The sequence below is a fragment of the Rhinolophus sinicus genome, linkage group LG07, assembly GCF_036562045.2.
Source record: "Rhinolophus sinicus isolate RSC01 linkage group LG07, ASM3656204v1, whole genome shotgun sequence".
Lineage (NCBI taxonomy): Eukaryota > Metazoa > Chordata > Mammalia > Chiroptera > Rhinolophidae > Rhinolophus > Rhinolophus sinicus.
Window position 1 is genome coordinate 42,929,003 of NC_133757.1, and position 22,653 is coordinate 42,951,655.

General features: G+C 34.9%; 1 protein-coding gene across 1 annotated transcript in view; it reads left to right on the forward strand.

Annotated features, from left to right (window-relative positions):
* Positions 1 to 22,653, forward strand: part of REEP3 (receptor accessory protein 3) — an 81,292-nt gene that overhangs the window by 28,804 nt on the left and 29,835 nt on the right. The window contains exon 2 of the mRNA XM_019731789.2: positions 4,344 to 4,416. Within this exon, the coding sequence (XP_019587348.1) occupies positions 4,344 to 4,416 (73 nt within the window). The remainder of the gene's footprint in view (positions 1 to 4,343; positions 4,417 to 22,653) is intronic.

Consider the following 22,653-nt stretch of genomic DNA (forward strand, 5'->3'; position numbering starts at 1 on the left):
AATAATTCTTAAAACTGGGTGATAGGGGGATTTATTATATCAATACTATTCTATTTCTATTCTGTTTTCATTTTTCATAATATATTTTTTTAAAGAATGACAATAGTAGATAAAAAAGAAAGAAGTTTAAATTCTTGGAATTACTGCTTCATAACTTGTTTAACTGTAAATTAACTCTTGTTAGTTTTGTTATTTAGTTATTATTGATACTTTTGTAAGGTTTTTAAAGCATTTGAGGGAATGACAATATTAGACTTGTGAAAGTTTGCTAAAAATTATAACAAATTGTGTGTGTGTGTGTGTGTGTGTGTGTGCAGAAACACCTTTAACAAAAAAGAAAGATGGTTCATTTGTTATTGGAATTACTAGTGATTTTTATTGTCTTTTTTAATACTTTTCTACATCTTCCAAAAATTCTGTAGTAAGCTGTTTTTAGCATCTTAATCACAAAAAGAAGCTTTAATCAATTTTTTATGAAATGATGCTAGTAATTTTTATGCTTCATGACATTTCTTTAGTATTGAGAGCACTCTTACTAGTTACTTCTGAGATACACCTTTGAACATGCTATTTATTATTCTCTAAAATAATTTTGATGAAGGATGCATTGTGTCTGAACATCTGTCCAAAAATAGCTAATTCAAGTATTTCCCATGTATGAAAAATGAAACAAGGACCATTTCCACTACTGCATTTCCATAAATTTTATTTCCTTTTTAAATAGTGTAAGATTTTCAATATAGCCAGTGTTCATATAGGCAACTTTACCTTAGTGGGAGGGAAGGGTGTCATGAGTATTTTGGCAAAATTCTCCCTCTTTAGGCAAAATTAAGACTAAGAGGAAATGAGTAACTATTTCTTCTGCCTCTATAACTGAAACAGTATTCAAATTTATAGGTGAATTTTATTTGTAGCAAATAATTCCTTTTATAAACCTGAAGTTTATCTTGTGTGTGGCCTTCTAAAATAAACTTTGATTTTATACACTGTGTTCAGGCTTTGGCTTTATGCCCGACCTCCAAGGTTGCGAATCTCTACAGTAGGGCTCAACATTTAAAAAAAATAAACCAAAAAAAAAACACGCTATATAATGTTACACACATTAGTAATAAATTACTCAGTAATATTCACATTGGAGCCATAATAAATTATAATATTAATAGTGTCGGTCCTTAAAAATGGTCCCAATATTCACTAAGACATTTATAATCTTTCCCATGTTCCAAATGAAATACATTACTGCTTTCTACTCTTACAATAGTTAGGTGTTAGGGATATTGTGTGACTGGTTCTATTCAATACAGAAATTTAAAAATAAAGGCAAAGCACCTGTATGCATAGTATCAACTATCACCAAATCCTTACTATATATGTGAAAATTACCTGTTTTGGGAGTCAGTTATATTCTTTAAAAAATACATCAATCCAAAATAGAATATGCTAAAGGCAAAATGACTAATCCTGACAAACTCTAAAGTTCAAAATAAAAGTAATTTAAGTCTACGGAGGAGGGTTGGGAGGGAGTGAATTAATTAAGCAAGAAAAAAATGGAAGAAAAGAAAAGAGAGGAGGAAAGATGAGGGTAGGAGGCATTGCAGGCAAGAAGCAGATATTCCAAGACTGAAATAGAAATACAAGAGGCATACTGAGAAAATCATGTAGGAACAGGTGCTTTATATAAAGTAGTGGTTTTCAAATTATGCTCTGATGATCCCCACAGGGGCTGGTCAGCAAGAGGGTGAGGAGGCCAGCTACTGAAGTCTTTAAAGCAAGGCGATGTTGCAAGTGTGTTAGGAAGAGTGATCTGACAGTGGAGCCACAGTAATGTGTTGGGAAACTTCATATTCAGTAAGTCAGATGCCATGACATGAGCCTAAATGTATGTATTATCAGCCACTGGTTTGAAACTAAAAGAGGAGGGAGGATGGTTGGACTCTCACCAGGGAAAGACCAGCAGGGCTGGGTTGCAAAGTGGGTGGGTGTTGTAGCAGCGGAAGGAGGAGTCAAAGATCCATCCGGTGATAAAACTGAAGAATCTCCTGTTGAATTTAAATTCACTGGTACTAAATTATAGGGGAATATCGAAGATATTACATTGATTTTACCCAAATTCTTAAGGGAAATACAACATGGATTGAAATTATTAACTTAAATATGTAAACTGTACCTATGATGGCTAACTAGGGGATTACAGCTGTGTCAGCAGTGAGGATGAACACAGAGCAGACCTGGGTGGGAGTTGTGTTCTTGTTTACACCTTGGTTCTTAAGGTAATAGCTTTCTTAGAAGTCACTACGCTGGAAAGCCTCTGTGCCTTGTGTGGTTGGGGGGGAGAGCTGTGTTAAATTGAAAAGCCCTAGGCTCTCCGACACAGCTAAAAATCCTATATCTAGAGTCTGGGATTGGCTTCTGGTGAAGTAGCATTCACAGGGTAGTATTATTAGGTAAGGCAGAAATTGTTAATGATATGGCTTCCAGTTGGTAAGAATAAAATCCCCAGCAGGAGAAGACTTGGTATTCATCTGACCTGGTGACATCAGCCCCAAAGCCAGGGGTTAGCTTTGTGAGGGACAGGAAAGTCACCAGGAATTTACGGCCCCTCCCCCTCCTCGAAAAAAAAACCAAAAACTATAAATGAACTAAAAACATAGAGATGTAGATATTTACTTGCTCTCAGTATAAGAAAGCCTTAATATAAACGGAAACATTTAATATAAAAGTTCATAAATATACAATATGTATTATGGGCTGAATTCACCCCCCCTCCATGATTTATATGTTGAAGTTCTAACAGCCAGTACTTCTGAATGTGACTATATTTGGAGATAAGGTATTTAAAGAGGCAATTAAGTTAAAATGAGGTCCTTATTGTGGGCCTTAATCCAATATGATTTACAAGACAGAGAGATGAGAAGCAGAGATTAGGATACACAGAGACCAAGGGATGACCCTGTGAGAACATAGTGAAAAAGTGGCCATCTGCTATCCAAGGAGATAGGCCTCAGAAGAAACCAGACCTGCCAACACCTTGATCTTAGACTTCTAGCCTCCAGAACTCTGAGAAAAATATCTGTTGTTTAAGCCACTCAGTCTGTGCTATTTTTTTGTGGCAGCCCTAGCTAGTATAATAGAATCGGTATTTCAGCAATTTCATGAACAAAAATCAAAAGATAATAGTAACCTAGAAAAATATTGGTTAACATATAAAATAGACAAATAAGGGCCTAGACTCCAGTAACAGTGAGCATACCAAGCACCCAGGACACATCACAACTAGGAAGTGAATATCAATATACACAGAAATGTTTTTCACGGTATTATGTGCAATAGCAAAAACCTAGAAAACCAAACACCTATAAATACATTATTATTTAAATAAACAATAGGAAGCGCAATGTGGAATGTAATGATGATACTGAGAATAATACTGTAGAATAATATATGAAGACAAGAAATTCCCTGATGTATTATGTGAAAATGCCAATCATAGGCCATTTATATACAGTGTCATGCCATTTCTGAGGCTGTCCTTTCATTACGATTGGCATTTTTCACATAATACATCAGGGAATTTTTTGTCTTCATATATTATTCTACAGTATTATTCTCAGTATCATCATTACATTACATATCATACTTGGATCTGGGATTTGGTGAAATAATCATAATAGATGGCATTTTAAAAAGTCCTATTTATGATTTAATCGTTTTTTAAATGCTTCGTTATTTTAACTCATCTTGTAATAAATATATCAAGTATTGTTTCACAGCACTGTCGTTATAATTAGAAGCCAGTGCTTCTCAAACTAATGTAGTGAAGGACTACTTTCTCCTTGCTACAGATTTTGTGTGTGTGTGTGTGTGTGTGTGTGTGTGTGTGTATGTGTGTGTGTTTACATTTTAGCTATATGACACATGGATAAAAGTAGGATTTTGCCTACAATAAAGTGTCTGGTTATCTCTGACTGGTAGGGTTGGGACAATTTATTTTTCCCCAATTTTCTTTTTTTTTCCTCGCAATTTTCTGCATTTTCTAATTCTTCTTCAAGGAACCACAGAATATTTTTTGTAATGAGAAAAAATATTTTAAACGGCAGTTTAAAAAGAAAATCTTTTTTTCCCATGAAACTGTATCTGGAATATTGAAATTGTCTTTTATTTTTTAAAAAAGTGTACTTTCACTTTGCTTTTCTGAGTGGATTTACTTTATACACAAATTTGCTTTCATACAAATTTACACTGTCATGTGTTTTCCATGTACTTTTTACTTTTCTGTTAGGTGATATTTTCATGAGTAGTTAAAAGCGTTGTTTGATTAGTCTTCTCATACTTTTTACTTTTAGGTTGGTGTTTGGAATGCTGTATCCTGCATATTATTCATACAAAGCTGTGAAAACAAAAAATGTGAAGGAATATGTAAGTATAGTTTTATGAGTAATTAATTCTAGTTTAATGTATCCATTATATACCAGACTAGAAAATTTGTCATTATTTTAGAAACAGCTGGAATAATGTTTTGGGTTAAAGATGTAATACAAATGTGAAGTTCTGAAACTAGTCTTTTTTAAAACTAATTTTGAATATAATTTCCAAAGTGGAGTGTCAAAAATAGTTCACTGTCAGTTCACATTTAAATACGTATTCTCAGATGAGTAATTGGATATCTCTTATTCATTTGGTCTGTAAGTTCCAGTACAATAAGAGGTTGGGGGGATCGTCTGTTTTTTAGCCTTGTAAATTTATAGGCACACTGAGAATATACCTCTCTGTCCCCCAAACCTTTTCCTTCTTTCGTAGGTGTTTTGTTATTTTCTAATTAATTCAAATATGCAGATACCTCATCACTACTGACAATTGCAGTCTTTATTCCTTTTGAATCAGATTCTGTTTGTAGTGATTTCTTCTTCAGTCCTCAGTGTTTCTTTTTCAGTTTCCTTTTCCCCATTCCTTAATTTTTTTTTTTACTTTCATTGTTTTTATTTTTTACACATTTCTGTTCCCATATTGTTTGTTTAATAGTAAATGGCCTTCCCCACCTAAGTTTACTATTTGTGATGAAGTGAATTTTCAGACACTAGTAGAAGCATAGTTTATTAGTGGTTATTCAACAGGGGTAGGCAGTACTGAGATAACTGCACATCAATAACTATGGTTCTTTTTTCATTGAGGTGACATTCACATAACATTAAATGAACTATTTCATAGTGAGCAATTCAGTAGCACTTAGTACATTCCAAAATAAGCATCATACCCATTAAGCATTTATTCCCTCCACCTAGCCCCTTGCAACCACCAATCTGTTTACTGTTTGTATGCATTTACCTATTCTGGATATTTCATGTTAATGGAATCATAGAAGATGTGAGCTTTTGTGTCTGGCTTCCTTCACTTAGCCTGTTTTCAAGACTCATCCACCTTGTAGCATGTATCAGTATTTTATTCCTCTTTATGGCTGAATAATATTCCACTCCGACAACATTGTTTCTCCATTCATCCATTGACAGATATCTGGATTGTTTATCTACCTTTTGGCTATTACGAATAGTGTTTCTATAAACATTCATGTACAAGGATTTATTTGAATACCTGTTTTCAGTTTTTTAAGGTATATAGCCATGGTTCTTTGTAAGGGATCTCGGATGGTAGCCTCAGCAAATTATCAAAGATCAGGTGATGATTCTTTATTTATGTGTTTTTGGGGGGAGGAGGCTGTGAACCTTTTATAACTAACCCATTCTATTGAATTTCTGTAGTCATTTTTTATTTTATGTAAAACTAATTTTTGAATTGAAGTATATACACATCAATCAGAATGGTAGAATATATCTAGCAGAGGTAGAGAAATTACTTAGTTGAGCTCTGAAATTTGTCTATCCTTTTATTATATAGCTGTCTGTTAGATCTAGGATTGGTAAAATCATATTAAGAGATGGAACCACGTTAAGTCCTAGTAATATAAAGTAATTTTACAAATGGCTTGAAGGGACATATTTTAATGTATATTATAATCAATTCTTTAAGTATTGTTTTATAGTACTGTCATACGTTCATTTTTAGAAACAAGCACTTATCCTCTATTAATAGTTATTTTCTATTAATAGTGATTCTCAAGCTACCTATACTAAAAAAACAGTTTTTTGTTTTTTAATTTCCAATAAGTCATAGACCAATACTTTTGTAAAATAAAATTAAAAAACTGTTCGCTAGAAAAATGACATGAAAACTAAAAAACGTGAAATACAATCCAAGCGTTTTTATTACTAGATTCAATAGACATGAAATTACTGTCAATTTTTGTACTTAAAGCAAAACAGTAACACTTCACAGCCTTGCACTAGTCCATAAATGACACTTTGCCCTACTATGTAATATTTTAATTGGAATTCCCTATTGAAAGATAAAAATATGAGTTGCTTGTCATTTCCAAACACCATGAAAATATGGGAGCATACTACTGGCCAGTCCTTAATAAATGTACTGGCCAAAACATTCCTCCTTATTTGGAGTCTTTGTGATACTATTAATAAATGAGATTTTTTTTTCTGAATCTCATTAACTGTATACTTGAAGTATTGGGTGATATATTTCTCAACCTCGGGCCCATTTCACTTATAAAGTTTTATATACCCAGGATATGAAATAACTGGTGTGCTTCTGTGTGTGTCTTTGTGTATATATTTGAGCTTATGGTAGTCTATCTTCCCTTACAAGTCTGCGTGATTTTGTTGGGGAAAAAAATTAAGTACAAATTGCAAATGAAATTTAGATGAGAAGCTTGAATAATATGAGGATATATCAGCAGGCACACAAATACCATTCCCTAAAATAAAAAAAGATAACAATAAGAAATATGAAGGTATAATAAATTGTGATACAAAGAAATAAGCCTGTCATGTGTAAATTAATGTAAAAGAGCACAAAAGATGGTGTTATTTAGGGATTGGCCTAAGAACCACTATAAAAATACTTGTTCATTTCTTACTGGGCATCAATTTAACTTTGTTAATTTTTGAAGACTTAGAAACATGGATTTATGCATTTTATTCCCTTAATACAACACTCAAATTTTTATTACCTAATTATTCTATAAATTTGGGATTGATAACATGTTCTAACCCTGAAATTTTAATTCTGCTTCATTAATTAAATATAGTTTAACCTATAGAAGAGAATGCTTTAACATTCTTACTCAAACTGATGGAAATACTGTAAAACTTGATATGTGTTGATGTATATACATGTGTATGTACTAGATATATACTTCACATATTGCCTTGTCTAAAAACAGTTGTTTTTAGAAAATAACTCATTATTAGCAAAGTAGGAATTATCTGTACCTAATTTTGCTATAGTTTTGTGACTCTAAAAGAAGTTTTCTTAATAATCCTTTTGGGAATATCAAAAGAATAAGTAATTGAAGAGAAACTTCAATTATTGGTGAAGTAGAAAGGCAGGTGGCTGGAGTTGGTTTGACATTTACATGATAATCAACTCTGCTTCACAGATAAAATGAGAGCTAAAAGCAAAAATGGTCAGGCACTAGGACAGGAAAGGCAGGTCATCAGCCTTTACAGGGAAATAGTGTGGTACAACTCTGAAGACCTACTGGTGAACAAGTTGCCTGCCATTAAGGCTGCTAAATAGCCTAAACTGAGATATGTTGGAATAACAACATCTCACATTTATGTAATTCCCTACCAATTTCAGAATATTTTTGTATATTACTGTTTCCAATTGCTTCTTCAACAAATTACCAAACACTTATTTGCTTAAATTAACACAAATTTATTTTCTTACAGTCCTAAAGTTCAGAAATCTGAAATGGATCCACAGGGCTACATTTCTTCCGGAGGCTCCAGGAGGAAAATCTGTTTCCTTACCTTTTCTAGCTTCTGCAGGCTGCTCACATTTCTTGGCTTATGGCTCTAGTCCTCCATCTTCAAAGTGAGAAATTTTGGGCTGAGACCTTTTCACACTGGAATCTCTCTGGTTCTCTCTTCTGCCTCCCTGCTCCACTTATAAGAACGCTGGTGATGTCATTGGGCCCTCCTGAATAAGTTAGGATCATCTCCCCATCTCAAGGTCAGCTGATTAGCAGCCTGAGTTCCATCAGCAACCTGATTTCTCCTTTACCATGTCACAAAATATTCACAGGTTCCAGGGATTTGGACATGGACCTCTTTGGGGAAGGCGGACTTTCTGCATACCACACTATCTTACTGGTTCTCACTACAACTATATAAAGTAGGTAGGGAAAATCTTCTACTATTATGGGCTCTGAGAAGTGAATTAACTTGCCCAGGGTCACATGGATCATTAAGGCAGGAATGGTTCCAGATTGAATATCTTCAGCTTCTAATATGTTATTCTTTCTCTTCTACCTTTAGAAAAGTAGGTGAGGATCCTAGCTTCATGACAAAGTTGAAATAGCTTTCACAACCAGCCAGTGAATGTGCTTCTCATTAATTCCAAGGTAGACTTTCAGGGGCCACAGCTATATGGATATTTTCCAAGGGCAATGAGGCAGCTTAACCAGTACTAAGGCAGAACCTATAAGCGTCTAAATCAACTGTGATCAAAATGGTTGACGATGAAATTGGAAGGTTTTGAAAGTTCTGTAAAGTCTTGGCAGTTCTTTATTTCCAACCTAAATTTACTTCTGATAAAAATTTTGAATACTACTTTCTTACTGAGTTTCACCTAAACTTAGTTATCCAATTTAATCTTCAGTTATAACAGTTTTATCAGAACTTTGTTCTCATAAAGTTTTCCTGTATGGTGATCCCATCCAAATTTGCTTTGTCTTGCAGTTTCTTAGTAAAATTAATCTTCTTAAAATCTCCCTGTTATATTTTTAATAGCCTCTTATACTATCTGGTATTATATTATTTATTTGTATACGTGTGTGTCTTCCCCACCATAGAGAGTTTTGTTGTTTTTTTAATTGCTATATTCCCATACCTAGATCAGTACATGGTATATGGTAGGCACTCAATATTTTTTGAATGAACAAATAAGAAAAGGAAGAAGAGTTGACTTTTAAGCCTATCAGGTATTAAGTTGTGTTTACAAGAGTGTACATTTCTTAAGTGGGTTGCTCTAGTTTCTCAGCTTTGATTCTGCTGGGTTAAGTATACAGTCCAGTCTGACTTATCCCAAAGCCTGCATTCTTTGTGGTATTTAGTTATTACTTAAAATCCATTGATATCTACTTCAAAATTGTTTTCAGAAAGCACACAATTTTTATTAATTTACTTCTTCCCACCATAACTACTACCATTCCCTGTAAGCCTTCAAATAGTAGATTGCACCTGATAAAACAGATGCTGTGTTCAAATCAAAACACATGGAAAGTGCTGTGTATTTTGGCAACCTTCCTTTCTTCCTTTGCCTATTTTTAAAACAGAGCTTTCCTAGGATATAATTTCCTGTATAGTGTGGCTGTTATGGCCTACTTAAAGTCTTTCAGTCTTGCAGTAATTGAAACATAAACTTACTGAAGAATTAGTATGGTTTTGCGAATTTTTTCAGGCTTATACCATCTCATGACTTGAAAATAGAGTGTTTACTTCCAAGTGGTGTATAATTGCTATAGCTTTTCTAGGAAACCAGTGTTTTTATTCTAAGAATGTTGGGAAAAGTGGCAATGAAAAGATTGTCTAACAGCACATAAAAATCAAAATCAGACATTTGGTCATGAGATTTACTATGAGCAAGAACAAAGCACAGGGAAAACTCTGGGAGATTACTCTTTCAAAGGCCTAGAAATGGCCTTCTAAAACCTTATTGACTTGAGTTTTGAAAGTGATCTAATTTTTGACTGAATATTTGGGTGAAAATGAACAAGTATATCACATACTGGTTCCACAGTTCTTATCAATTGGTAAAATCTGAAGTTGCTTACTAGTTTTAGGGTGGAGATAGAAGGGGATAAAAAACATACTAAAGAACTTTTTTTTATTGTCAAGAAGTGTTCCCCAGGCATCTTTTCATTTTGGATTAAAAATACTCATTTGATTCAAGGGTTTTAATAAACGTAGGAAGTGTAAAGATTAACCCACTGATTAAGGTTGGATTTAAAAATTTTTTTTGAAAAGTTGTTTTGTCAGGCCACATGTTAATCTGTTTAGTTTTTCTTTCTGATCTACTTTTAATTTAGTTTTTATTTTTATCAAAGTTGTATTTATAATTTTAAAATGAAACCATTTTTCAAGACATATTACGAAAAAGAACAGCTCCCCACTCTCCCCATCCCTATTTCTTTCTAGAGGGAACTACTTTCAACTGTTTTATCCGAATCCTTTAGTGTGTATGTTTCCATATCTAAATAGCATACTTATATTGCTGTTTCTTAATTTTTCAGTTGGACATCATCAGTTCACTTACTTCTATTAAAGATAATTTAGTAGTTACCCAATGTAACATTATACACATACATATTTCCCTGTCTCTATAGCTTCCCAGTGTTAGAACAGTGTAAATTGGGTTGTATCAATATTTAATGTTTACATTATTTAGGCTAAGATAGAAAGAAGCAATAGGATATACAGATAAAGAACACAGCCTCTAGAACCAGGCTGTCTTGGTTGTCATCCCAGCCCTATCCATTACTAGCTGCGTCTTTGTACAAGTTATTTGGCCTTTTTGTGCCTCAATTTCCTTATCTGTAACATGAGAACAGTAGTAGTACTTACCTTCTCAGGTGGTTGTGAGAATTATATGAGTTACCGAACATAAAGCATTTAAATCAGTATCTGTTATATAATATTTTCCACTTTGTAAACACTATTTGCTTCTGATCTGTATTCTGTCATTCCCATTCCTTTTCCACACAATAGTCTGTTTTCCTTGGTATTATTCATTGTCTGGTTTTCTGTTTTGTTTTTTGGTGTCTTGGGTTGTTTTTTTTGTTTTGTTTTTTGGTTTTGGGGTGTTTTTTCCCCATTTATTTGGTGTTCTCTGTTCTTACTGCAAATTTAGACCCAAACTCTGCCACAGTTGTGTGAATTTCTTCTTAGTGCATTCTCATCCAGTAGATACTCTGGACTCGCTCTTGTTTTACATCCTCACATTTCTTAATCTCCTGTCTTCCTCTTTCTTATTTCACGTCCTCATTTTGATGAAATGCATCCTTCCTAAGAAGGCTATCGGAGAGGTAAAATTTTTGAGATGCTAGGTTGGAAATAATTTTCCTTCAGAATTTTGAAGGCATGTTCTCCATTGTGTTTTAGTTTCTAATGCTGCTATGGAGAAGCCTGAAGCCATTCTGATTCTTACCTGCTTGTGGGATCTTTCTCTATGTCTCATTGTTTTAAAATTTCATGATGATGTGCCTTGGTGTTTGTAATTGTAATTGATTTTGCTAAACCCTCATAATCCCTTTTAATCTGGGAATCCTTTGTCCTTCCGCTGTGGGAAATTTGATTAAAATTATTTCTTTAATGATTTTCTCCACTCCATTTTCACTATTCTAACCAGGATTCCTTTTATTCACTTATATAGCCACATGGACTGATTCTGTAATTTTCTAATCTTTTTTCTCTTTCTCAGTTCTTTTTCTTTTTGCTCAATTTTATGATAGGGTTCCTCAATTTTATCTTTTCACCCTTCAGATAATCTTTTCATTTCTACTCGTGTGTGTTTAATTTCTCAGAGCTTGTTATATTCTCTGAATGTTCCTTTTTCTATAGCATTTTATTCTAATTATGTTTAAAATATCTTCCCTTTAAGGATATATAAAAAATAGCTTTTTAGACATGTTCTTCTTTCTACATAATCTCTTTCCTTTAAATTCTGCTTTTGTTTGTTTCAGCCTCTAATTTTCATGTATGATTTCCTCAAATGTTAGGTGATCTTTGGTTTTCTGCTCATATTTGAGTATTATAATGAAAAGCTGATTGGAAGTCCTGTACCATGAAGAGCCTTGCCGAATGTAGTCTTCACTGTAGGGTGATCTGACTAGGCAATTGTATTTGTTCCTAGGGCTTCTGTAAGGAAATACCCCAAACTGAGTGGCTTAAAACAACAGAAATTTATTGTTTCGCAGTTCTGGAGGCTAGAAGTACACAGTCAAGATGTGAACAGGCCCGCACTCCCTCTGAAACCTGTTGAGAATCCTTTCTTGCTTATTTCTAGCTTCTGGTGGTTGCCAGCAATCCTGTTGGTCCTTACCTGTTAGCTGTAGCACTTCAGTCTCTGCCTCTTGTCACATGGTGTTCTCCCCCCCGTGTGTCTGGGTGTCTGAGTCTCTCCTTCTTTTAAGGACACCGGTCTTATTGGATTAAGGGCCCACCATACCCCAGTATGAACTCAACTAATTACATCTTCAGTGACCCTATATCTAGATGAGGTCACATTCTGAGGTGTACTGGAGGTTAGAACTCTTTGTTAGTCTGCTCATCCTGTCATAACAAAATACTACGCACTGAGTAGCTTAAACAGCCCAGATTTATTTTCTCATAGTTTTGTAGGCTAGAAGTCCAAGATTTTGTAGGCTAGAAGTGCCATCAGAGTTGGTTTGGGGTGAAGTCTCTTTCTGGCTTTTTTCTGTGCCCTCATATGGCATTTCTCTATGCATGCCTGGAGCGAGATCTCTCTGGTGTCTCTTCCTCTTGTTAGGGCAGCAGGTTTTATAGAATTAGTACCCCATCCTTATGACCTCAATTAATGTTAATTACCTCCTTAAAGGACCTATTTCCAAATACAGTCTCCTTGGAGGTTAGGGCTTGGGGACTGGGGGAGGCACAATTCAGTCAGTCTATAACAGACAGACTTCAATATATCTTTCTGGGAACACAATTCCATCAATAACAACCATTTCCCTTCAAAATTATCTGTGTGTGTGTATACATGTACACATCTTGAAGAAATTTCTCTTGCGTCAGTCAGACTCTTCAGTGAAGACTTCCATTCTGAAAGGTACTTGATCGCTAGCACTCTGATGGGAGGATAAGGGTTGGGGGCTCTCAATATTCAATTTACAAACTTTTACTTAATCCCTATTAGCCCTACCATCAGCTGTTCCAGAGATTTGCAAATCCAGAAAACCTCTGATTCACTTTTTCCAGAGAATAAGCCTCAGGGTTCTGCTGGGGGGAAAGAGGCATCACCAGACACCTTAATGGGAGGGCGTCTAAGGTCTACTTGCTGCTTAAGCACACTTACAGTCATTCTTCCTATCTTTTGCCCTTCTTGGAACCTTTTGGGCATTCTGCAATGAAAATTGAGTTGTTTTTCAGTTTTTCCCACTGTCAGCTAATACTCCCTTTAAATTAGTTACTACTCATCCATTGCCTTCCTAGCTCCAAAAATTTTGATGCTTTCTTCTCTTCTTCTTTCTTATATTCTTCTGAACTTAAGTCTTTTTTTAAAACAAATCACTTTACTGTTGTGTTCATGAGATTTGTGGTAGGAATGCAATTAAATGTGTATATTCAATCTACCATCTTTACCCAGATTTCCAAATCGGCTTTGTTAGTGGGGTACTGTGGTATCAAATAAGACTTATTTTATCATTAACATAGGTTTTTAAAATGTGTTCATATGAGAGATAGGTTTAAATGTTAATATATATTATCATTTTTCAGTCTTTGACCATAATTTTAAATTTTAATTTTAGCTCACATATAATGAACACATGTGTACCTTGTCTTGAGCTACAGTTGTTTGTAAATCAGATTTTGATAAATAAAATTACAATTTTCTCTTGGACAGTTAAATACAGTCACTTGGGACAGCACGTTATCCTTTAATGAGGAAAATTACTTATATTTACTTAAAGTAGGTGATGAGTATTCTTTGTAAACTTAATTTTTGATGTGTCAGGTTTACTTATTTTATACATAATACATATCAGTATGTAACTTTGCTGCTGAAATCATTGACACTGTTATTATTATCAAGTGACCTATACTTTATCTTCCTTATGTTTTCTAAACATAATTCCTTTGTGATCATCTCAGAATCATTACAGTGGATCCACTTTAAAAAAACAAAAACAAAAACGAGTGTTAAATTTGATAAGTTTGTATAACTGAGGGGAGGGGTCAAAATGAATGCCTTCCAAAATTTTAAAATGTGAATTACATTACCCCTTTAGCTTTATGAAGCATATTGAAAGTATTCCCACAGTTTTCACACTAAGATGTAGCTAGCCAACCACAGTTGCCTTTTCTAGTTTCTAATGCAAATTATTTGGAAAACATACAGAAAGAAAAAAATTATCACAGTAACATTTAAATCTAAGAGGCTTTTGCTAATATCTAGGAAGAATTTTACCAACTGTATTGCCAATGGAAATAGATTTTTAAAAACAGGGACAAAAATTGTTGTTTCCATTAAAGGAAATGTTGTTAAGTAATAAGTTGGAGGGAGGCCTAACCACCTCCACCCTGATCCCTAGTGATGGAACAGCTTAAAATCATAAAAGCTACAGCAACCGAAAAATGGAACTGCCGCTACCCTCCCTGCAGGGAGAACTGTGTTCAGAGGCAGCCAGTGTGCTGCCTCCCCCGTTTCTTCAGAAACCACAAGCTTGCTTTGAAGAAAACCCCCAATAAGTTCCAAAAGGGAGAAATAATAATGGAATACAAGAGAAAATAAAAAATGCAGTACTAGACAAATTAAAAAACAAAAATGACTGTAATACATGTTACTGTTTATATTCTTGAATGTAATAGTTTTATAAGCCTTTATTTTGAAAAGGAAGAAAAATGAAACATTCAACTCACAAAGCAAGAAAAATTTCAAAATTAAAGGAATTGGTAAAGAGTAGGATGAATAAAGCTATAGAAGAGCAGAAATAAAAATATAAACAAATGAAGAGAATTACAATATCTAAGAGTTGTTCCCTTGACTTAAGTCTACTAAGATAAAAACACTTGAAATAGATAACATAGGGAGAAAAGTAGAAAAAGGATGGGCAAAATGGGAAACAAGAAAGGGTTCAAGCAAGCAATGGTAAATTTAAGTGACAGAATATTAAACGTCCTAAAGATTTTTATTTAAAAACAGAATATTTTCTAGTGATACTAGATATACCAGATATTTTTCAGCTAAAGGTTACATTTTTCTATGGAGAAAAATCTCCCCTTTTACACAATACTAGGATCAACCTTTGGAATATTTAGATATATACATCATCTTTCCATTATGTAATTTTAGAAATAAAGTGCTTTACCAACTACAGCTGTAATAATCAGATTGTCAGCCAGATTGCCATCACACTGTGAAAGGGCCTCCTAAAAATATAAAAGCTAGAGCTGTTCCTGAAGATTTTAGCTAAGTAAGGAAAATAAAATCTTTCCCCAAAACCTCATGTAATTTTAAAAGCTCATGAGCAAGATGTTACTTCAGAAATGTAATACAATTGTAAAAAGGTGAAGTTCTTTTTAAAACCTATAAAAAATATTTAAATGTTGAATTACATAAATATGTGAAATTTTGTCTCTCTATTAGCTATCAGAATAAATATACATACACACCTTTTTTGTAAACCGCAGATACAAACTCTGCAGGTAAAATGAAATCTTCAAAAGGTTTTGAAAACTCACAGAAATAGATTGAGTTTGAGTAGTTTTATTTTAAAGTATTGTATTAACTTATTTCCAACAGGCATCTTTTAAATGAAGATCTAACTCTTCAGTTTTATGATGTTATATTCTTAAGATTGACAAAATAAATTATTGGAGCCAACTGGAGAAGTTTTTGCCATTAACATAATGTTTCAATATAATTTTAGCCGGTAATTAGGCTGTAGGAAGCAGATTTCTGCCTCTGTAGGAGGCAGATTTACATTTACTGTTAGGGAGGAGAATCTAAGGGGCACTTCCTCCTTGGGAAGTGAGAGAGTCCACAGAGTGGTCAGAGTCCAGATAACTGGGCTTTGGAGATGGCTAGACAACAGGGACATTCCTCATGGAACTTAGGGGTAGAAGAGCTTGTAGGCTGCACTTCCTGGGTAGTTTGCTCAAAGGTTTTGTCTGCTCAGTTGATAGTCGTGAGCAATGCCTCTGAGAAGTGGGCTAAAGGCACAGTTTATTCTACTATTTGAGCTTGTTGGTTTGGGTTTTTTGTTTTTGTTTTTGTTTTTTAATGATGATGTGTCTAAACAGTCTTACGAAATTAAGGGTACATTTTAACTCTATGTTGAATTGTCACACAAAACTGAGTTCATCATCTTTCTCCAAACCCAAGACTCTTTTTATATTCTCTTCATGAATGATACCACCTTCCTCTAGGTGATACTGTGAGAACATCCACAGAGCAGCCTCCCGCTGCAGTGTTCCTCAAACTTTAAGGAGCCTGGGAATCCCTCTAAGATCTTGTTAAAATACAGATTCTGAATTAGTAAGTCCGGCCTGGGTTTGAGATTCTGCATTTCCAAGAGGCTCCCAGGTAATGCCAATGCTGCTGATCTATAAAGCACAGTTCAAGTAGCAAGAATTTTGTGCATGTTCTCAACTGTGGTTACACATCAAAAACACTCATGGAACTTGCTTTTTAAACACCTAGCTGCCTTCTTTCTGCACATTGTGGTGATCGGGCCTGGGAATCTATATAAGATTTTTTTAATACCCAAGTAATTCTTCGCCACAGCCAAGTTGAAAAATCATTGATTAACAAGTATTTTATTGTGAAAAGAGTAATTACCACATTGTGCTTCTTAAATATGTTTATATATGCACATGGGCACTAAATAACAAATAGTTTGTTTTAGAAACGTCTATGTATAAATGGACTGATTAACAACTTGGAATCTGTTTTAGAAAAATAGTATTTTAACAACATTAACCATATGATACAATGGGGGGGGTAAGGATATTGAGTTAGACTTTATCCTAGTTTTCATGATGTAAAGCTGGCCATACACAATTTTTACGTAAGTGTAGTTTCCCTTTAGAATCACCCACCTTTCTTTCTGTGGCTTTCTCCAGACTCTTTGTTCCTCTCATCATGCTAACCCAGGGCCTTTGTGCTGTCTTGTACTCTGCACCCAGCCAGCCCTTCCTGACCCCAAGTATCCCGAGCTCTGTCACTTGCCTCTCTCTCCTCAGTTCTCTGTGTGAGGTTGATTGTACATGCTTTTGAAGGAAAGTAATTTGATAACACAGGCTCATTTTCAGTCATGACAGAGATTAATTCTTCCTGGAGTTTCTTTGCTTCTCAGGATGACTGTGTTTTCCCATGTGGTATGAAGGCTGGTTCTTACTCTGAATGATTATTGCATGTTTAAAGTATGCTCTGGAGCCTATAATATAAAGCTACAACTTGTACGTAAAGAGTAATATCTTACTTAAATAAAGAATGAAATTTTTCACTTACTGTGTTAGTCAAAATCTTGCCAGTCACCTGAGGAAAGGCGCATACCCTTTAGCGGCTAGGTTAGTTCCCTTGTGGAAAGAGCAATATGGAACGATGTGAAAACAGATGAGGAACAGGGGGACCTAGATTCCTAAGAAGTGGTGCCAGCCCTTTGAAATGCCTCAAGTTGGAAATGTAATAGGCCAAGACCTTGGGAACACTAAAGGAAAAAAGAAGGTAGGATGATAATTTAGCATGGAAACTTAGATGACCAATAAGGTGGCCATTTAGCCCATTTCCCTCCTCTCTATCTGGATAGGCTGTTTACCATGCTAAAATCTAGAGGAATTATATGAGGTATGATTAAATTAAGGGAACTGTGTCTCTTATAAATATTTATTATCACAAATAAGTCAATAGGACTTTAAACAATATAAAAAGTTGTGAAGTGTGAATTATCAGCCACTGTGGAGGGAGAGAGTTATTTTAGACTTGAGGGGTCATTCCTTCCTAAATCCAGCTCCTAGGAACAGTTCCCATAAGCAGTTCCTGCGTTTTACATCTTCTTTTCAATACCTTTTAAATTATCAGCTAGCTTTGAAACATTTCTGCACTTTTCCTTCTCTCAAATTCCTCCAACTACTGAGGTCACTGGGTGAGATACATGGGCTTCTGTTACGCAAAAGCACTGGGGCATACCAAGGCAATATTGTGACAGACTCTCCATTTCTACTTAAAGTCTGTCCCATTTTAACACCAAATACATCTGTGTAGAGTGCGGCTTTCTCCTTCAAAACAACAGGATATTCTGTGAGGTCTTTGGCCATGGTATGTGGAAACTGCAGGTAAATCATGTTGCTGTGAGTTCAGCATCTGAAAATACAGCTCCCAAATATCTGAGTCTAGGGAACTGTAGAAAGTTAAGACGTTCTTACATGGGGCAGTGGGGGAAGAAGTACCAAAGTTGAAACAGTCCAAATCAATCCTGGTCTAACATATTCACCTCAACACATGCCTCAGCTTTCAAAAAAAAAAAAAAACTCTTCAGCCATGGTCTCTATTCACGTTGGGTTTAACGTCAAATAGCTTATTTTCAAGCATGCTTTTAACTTGGCACAGCTCTGGGAAAAAATCCCATAACAGCCATCTGGGTTGGATAAAAGAGGGAGTTTTTCTATTTGATTTCTCACATTTTGTTCCTTTTTTATTTTAATGGGGAAAAATTCATTATGAAGTAACCAAATTATTGCATAATGTTAATGAAGCAGGAGAAATCTTTTCAACGCTATACTCTTTCTAAAGAATTCTATATTTGAAGGTCTTTCTGTTGTCTCAAACGTGGTGTAGCATGAATGTTTGGGGTGAATTCACTTGAATGAATAACTAATAATGGTCAGAAAATAAAGTTCTGTTTGGGTGGTCTGAAATCCAGCAGTGTTTATTTCTTTTCAGACTCAGCAAGGATTTTTTTTTTTTTCCCCAGTGAAGCATATTTCAGCATTTTATGCTCTGGATTTACTTAGTGTGGTTATAATTGAAATCATTAGGCATATGTAATTTTTCATTTTTTCTTAAAGACCAACATTAATTATTTTATGATTCAAAGAGCCTGAAATTAAGAGATGTTGAGAAGTTGTTTATTTTTAATCTCTGATAACTTTGAAACAACTTTGACAAAGTAGACTGTTTGATGTTATAAACTGGTTTTTGCCGTCCAGAGTTACTTGTTTGACTCTTACATCAATTCAGACCTTAAAATTAAACTGTTAAGTAAAAGTCTTCCACTGTGTTTGCTTTACCAGGCACAGGGTGCTATTTCCTGAGAACATGATGAATAAGACAATTTTGGTCCCTGTCGGTTGTTATAGTCAAATGGCAGAGGCAAATGATACATAAACCATTACACAGACGTTCTACAAAGGAAAGTACAGTGCACAAAGAGTGTATATGACCTTTGGAAGCGGTGGGGTAGTTAGGGAAGGCTTTCCTTTGGAAGTGAAGAAATTTCATTTATACAAGGCAAATGAATAATATGTAATATAATAATAAAATATTAGTAGTTATATATTGGATTAAATATTGTGCTGTTAATCACCTATTCTTATCCTTTTTGGTCTTCTTTACTAATCCTTCCCATGAAAGCTTCTTGGGGGTAGGAACACCTTGACATCAGGGTTTATGACGATTTCATAAGGCTTTGTTTATAATAGACCCTAAGTAATATTCATCAAATGACTATATCACATAATTTTTCTTTTCATCATGCAAGTATAATTTTGTATAGTTATATCATTGCACATGCATGATTGTTGATATCATTGCTATTATAATATCACACTGGTCATAGCATAGAAAGAATAAGTTATCTAAAGACACAAATTTAAGAAAAATACTTTTTAATTAATATGCCATTACTTCTATTATCCGTGACTTGTAAATCTGCAGCAACATGCCTCCCACCAGAACATGACATTTTCCTGTATTTATGGGGCCTGTGCATTACTCTTAATTTCTTTGATGGAAATCATGGAGATTATTTTACAGTTGCAGTTCACTTTTGATTGTTTTATTTGCTTGGGATCTAAATCAGTTTCATAAAAAAATGTCTAAGGATGTCAATCACAAAAACTTGTTTTGTTGAAACATCTTAAAAGATCATGAAATGAGGCCAATTTTTCTTTTGGCATCAGGGATAGGGAAATATATACCTGTTAAATGGAGCATGGTCTTTTGATAGTAAATTTAGCCTATGGGTATATTCATTTTACAGTATTCACTCAGGTTTAAAATAGCCTCTAATTCCTTTGAGAAAGTAAAGCTAAGAACACCGTCACATGACTGTCTAGGTTTTCTGAAATGCTAAGGTTTTATAAAAGCCTTATGGATTTTGAGTAATAATAAAGCAAGTACTGGCTTGTCAAGTAAGATAATCTCATCTATGCACTGTATAAACCAGAATGTAACTGTAGATACTATGGTTTTATATCACAGATGATTCCATAATCGTCAAAAGAACTTGCCGAAGTATGAGAGTATATTTTCTTAGAAAATAAGTTAATTTTGATGATTAAATGATTTTAAGGTTTAAATGATTTTAAGATTCCATTTGAGGAATCTTCTATTTTATTTTATTTTAAATTAAAACATTCATCACACTTTTCTAGTCATGAAAAATAGAGTGGTTAAAGTATCCCAAGATTGAAATATGATGGCCATTGCACTGTGACCACTTTTAAAAGAAGCTTATTACCAAATAATTAGGAAAAATGGTAACTACAGTCTTGCTTATTTGTAAGTTAGCCCAGTTCATTACTTCTTTTAATAAATATTTTTGAGCTTCTATTTTGTGCCAGGTACCATTCAACCATCAAGCAACTTTCTTCATGTACTCTTCCCACCAACTTTTATGCAGTTTAATCTTTGAATGTCTTGGCCTCCCACTCAGGATATATTTACTTAAAATAAACTTTGTGCATATTTCTAACAAGCTTATAATTTATCTGATTTCTTGGCCTAATGAAAATAGAAGGGGATTGGGCAGCCAGTCAGCTCAGTTGGTTAGAGCGGAATACTCATAACACCAAGGTCGCTGGTTCGATTCCCACATGGACCAGTGAGCTGCACCCTTCACAACTCGATTGACAACAACAACTTGACTTGGAGCTGATGGGTTCTAGAAAAACACACTGTTCCCCAATATTCCCCAATAAAAAAATTTAAATAAATAAATAAATAAAAGAAAGAAAGAAAGAAAGTAGAAGGGGACTGCCACTGAAGTCATACTCATATATACTCGTAGATGATAACTAACACATTCACACAGATAGAAGCCACATTTGCCAAGGGGCCACAATAATAATTCAAAATAGTATTTCTCTGTTTCTGCCCCAATCTACTACATGAAAACTGAATCCTTCCTGTCCTTCAATTTCTTCCCAAATCCTTCTGAGAATCCCCTGGAGGTATCTTAGTTTAAGAATTTCTTAAAATGGTAGTCTTCTTTTCCATTTCTAGATTATTGTGATAATATCACCCATCACCACCAACCAGGGCACTGGCTCTGGCCACAGATGGTAGCCGTGTCACTACGACTGATGCCTACCTAATTCTGGAACCATTGCTCCCATGGCCTTGCTCTTTCAATCTCCACAGAGAGTGCAATGTAACCTTTCATGTTAGGGCAGGATAAGCTGCTATACTTATAATATGCAACAAAACTGCAATGGCTGAAGGACGATAGAAATGTATTTTTCTTTCACATAGCAATCCTTCTTAGGTGCTCATTTTAGCAAGTAATCCTTCTCTTGCAACCTTATTTAGGAAGAACTGGGGTTCTGCCCATCTTCAATACACAACTTCCAAGGTTGCTCTGCTCCACACCCTCCCAGCCAGCAGAAAGCGGAGAATAGCCTGTGGGGGAGGTACAACAACTTCTCAAAAGCCTCAGCTCGTATTCTGTTGGCGAGAACTGGACATATGGCCCCACCTCCCTGCAAAGGAGAGCTGAGTAGCACTGGCTCTGGCCGGGCCATTTCCCAGCCCCAACTGTTATTATGCCTTTTTATGGACAGTAAGCTTTCTTTCACCTCTGTTTCTTACTTGTTTCATTGCTCTAGACTTTTCACGGCAACCCTGTCTCTAACACTGAGAGCAGTCATATAATCTATGCCATCTCTACCCTAGGGAGCTCCTTTTCCCATCCACCTAAACCACTTTTCTGAACCTCTACTGCTCTTCTCAAATCCACTAATCCCCAGTCTTAAAAGATGACCTGCCCTCCTCCTGCAGAGTAAAGATGGAGGTTCTCAACTATGACCACTTCCCCCCTCCTCCCAATGCACCCTTCTCTTTTTCCTTCTGTCACAGAGGAAGGTGCATCCTGCTGCTTTCTTGAACCTACTCTCTTCCTAATCTTCTTGTCTACCTCATGTGGGATCTGGTTCCATTAAATATCTCTTCTTTCTAGTAATTTGAATCTAATTATCTCCCTGGTAAACTGTGCCATTTTGAGGATGTAAACATGGTTTCGTTTTGCTCATGCTACTTTCTATTCCCCCTCTTTTTCTCTTTAAACCTGCTTTCTTGAAAGACGAGTTTATAATTACCCATCATGTCTTTACCTTCTATCTACTGTATCGCTTTCTGTAGCACCAACAAAAACAAGCACACGAAGCTATGTGTAGAACCATATTCATTCAACAATTCATCAACATATATTTACTGAGCACCTTCTCTGCCAGGCACAGAGGATTCAACAGTTTACAAAATAAATCTCTTTGTCCTCTTGGAGTTTACATTCTAGTAGGAAAAGGCAAGAGGAAAACAGTAATTACTTGTTAGATGTGTCTATGG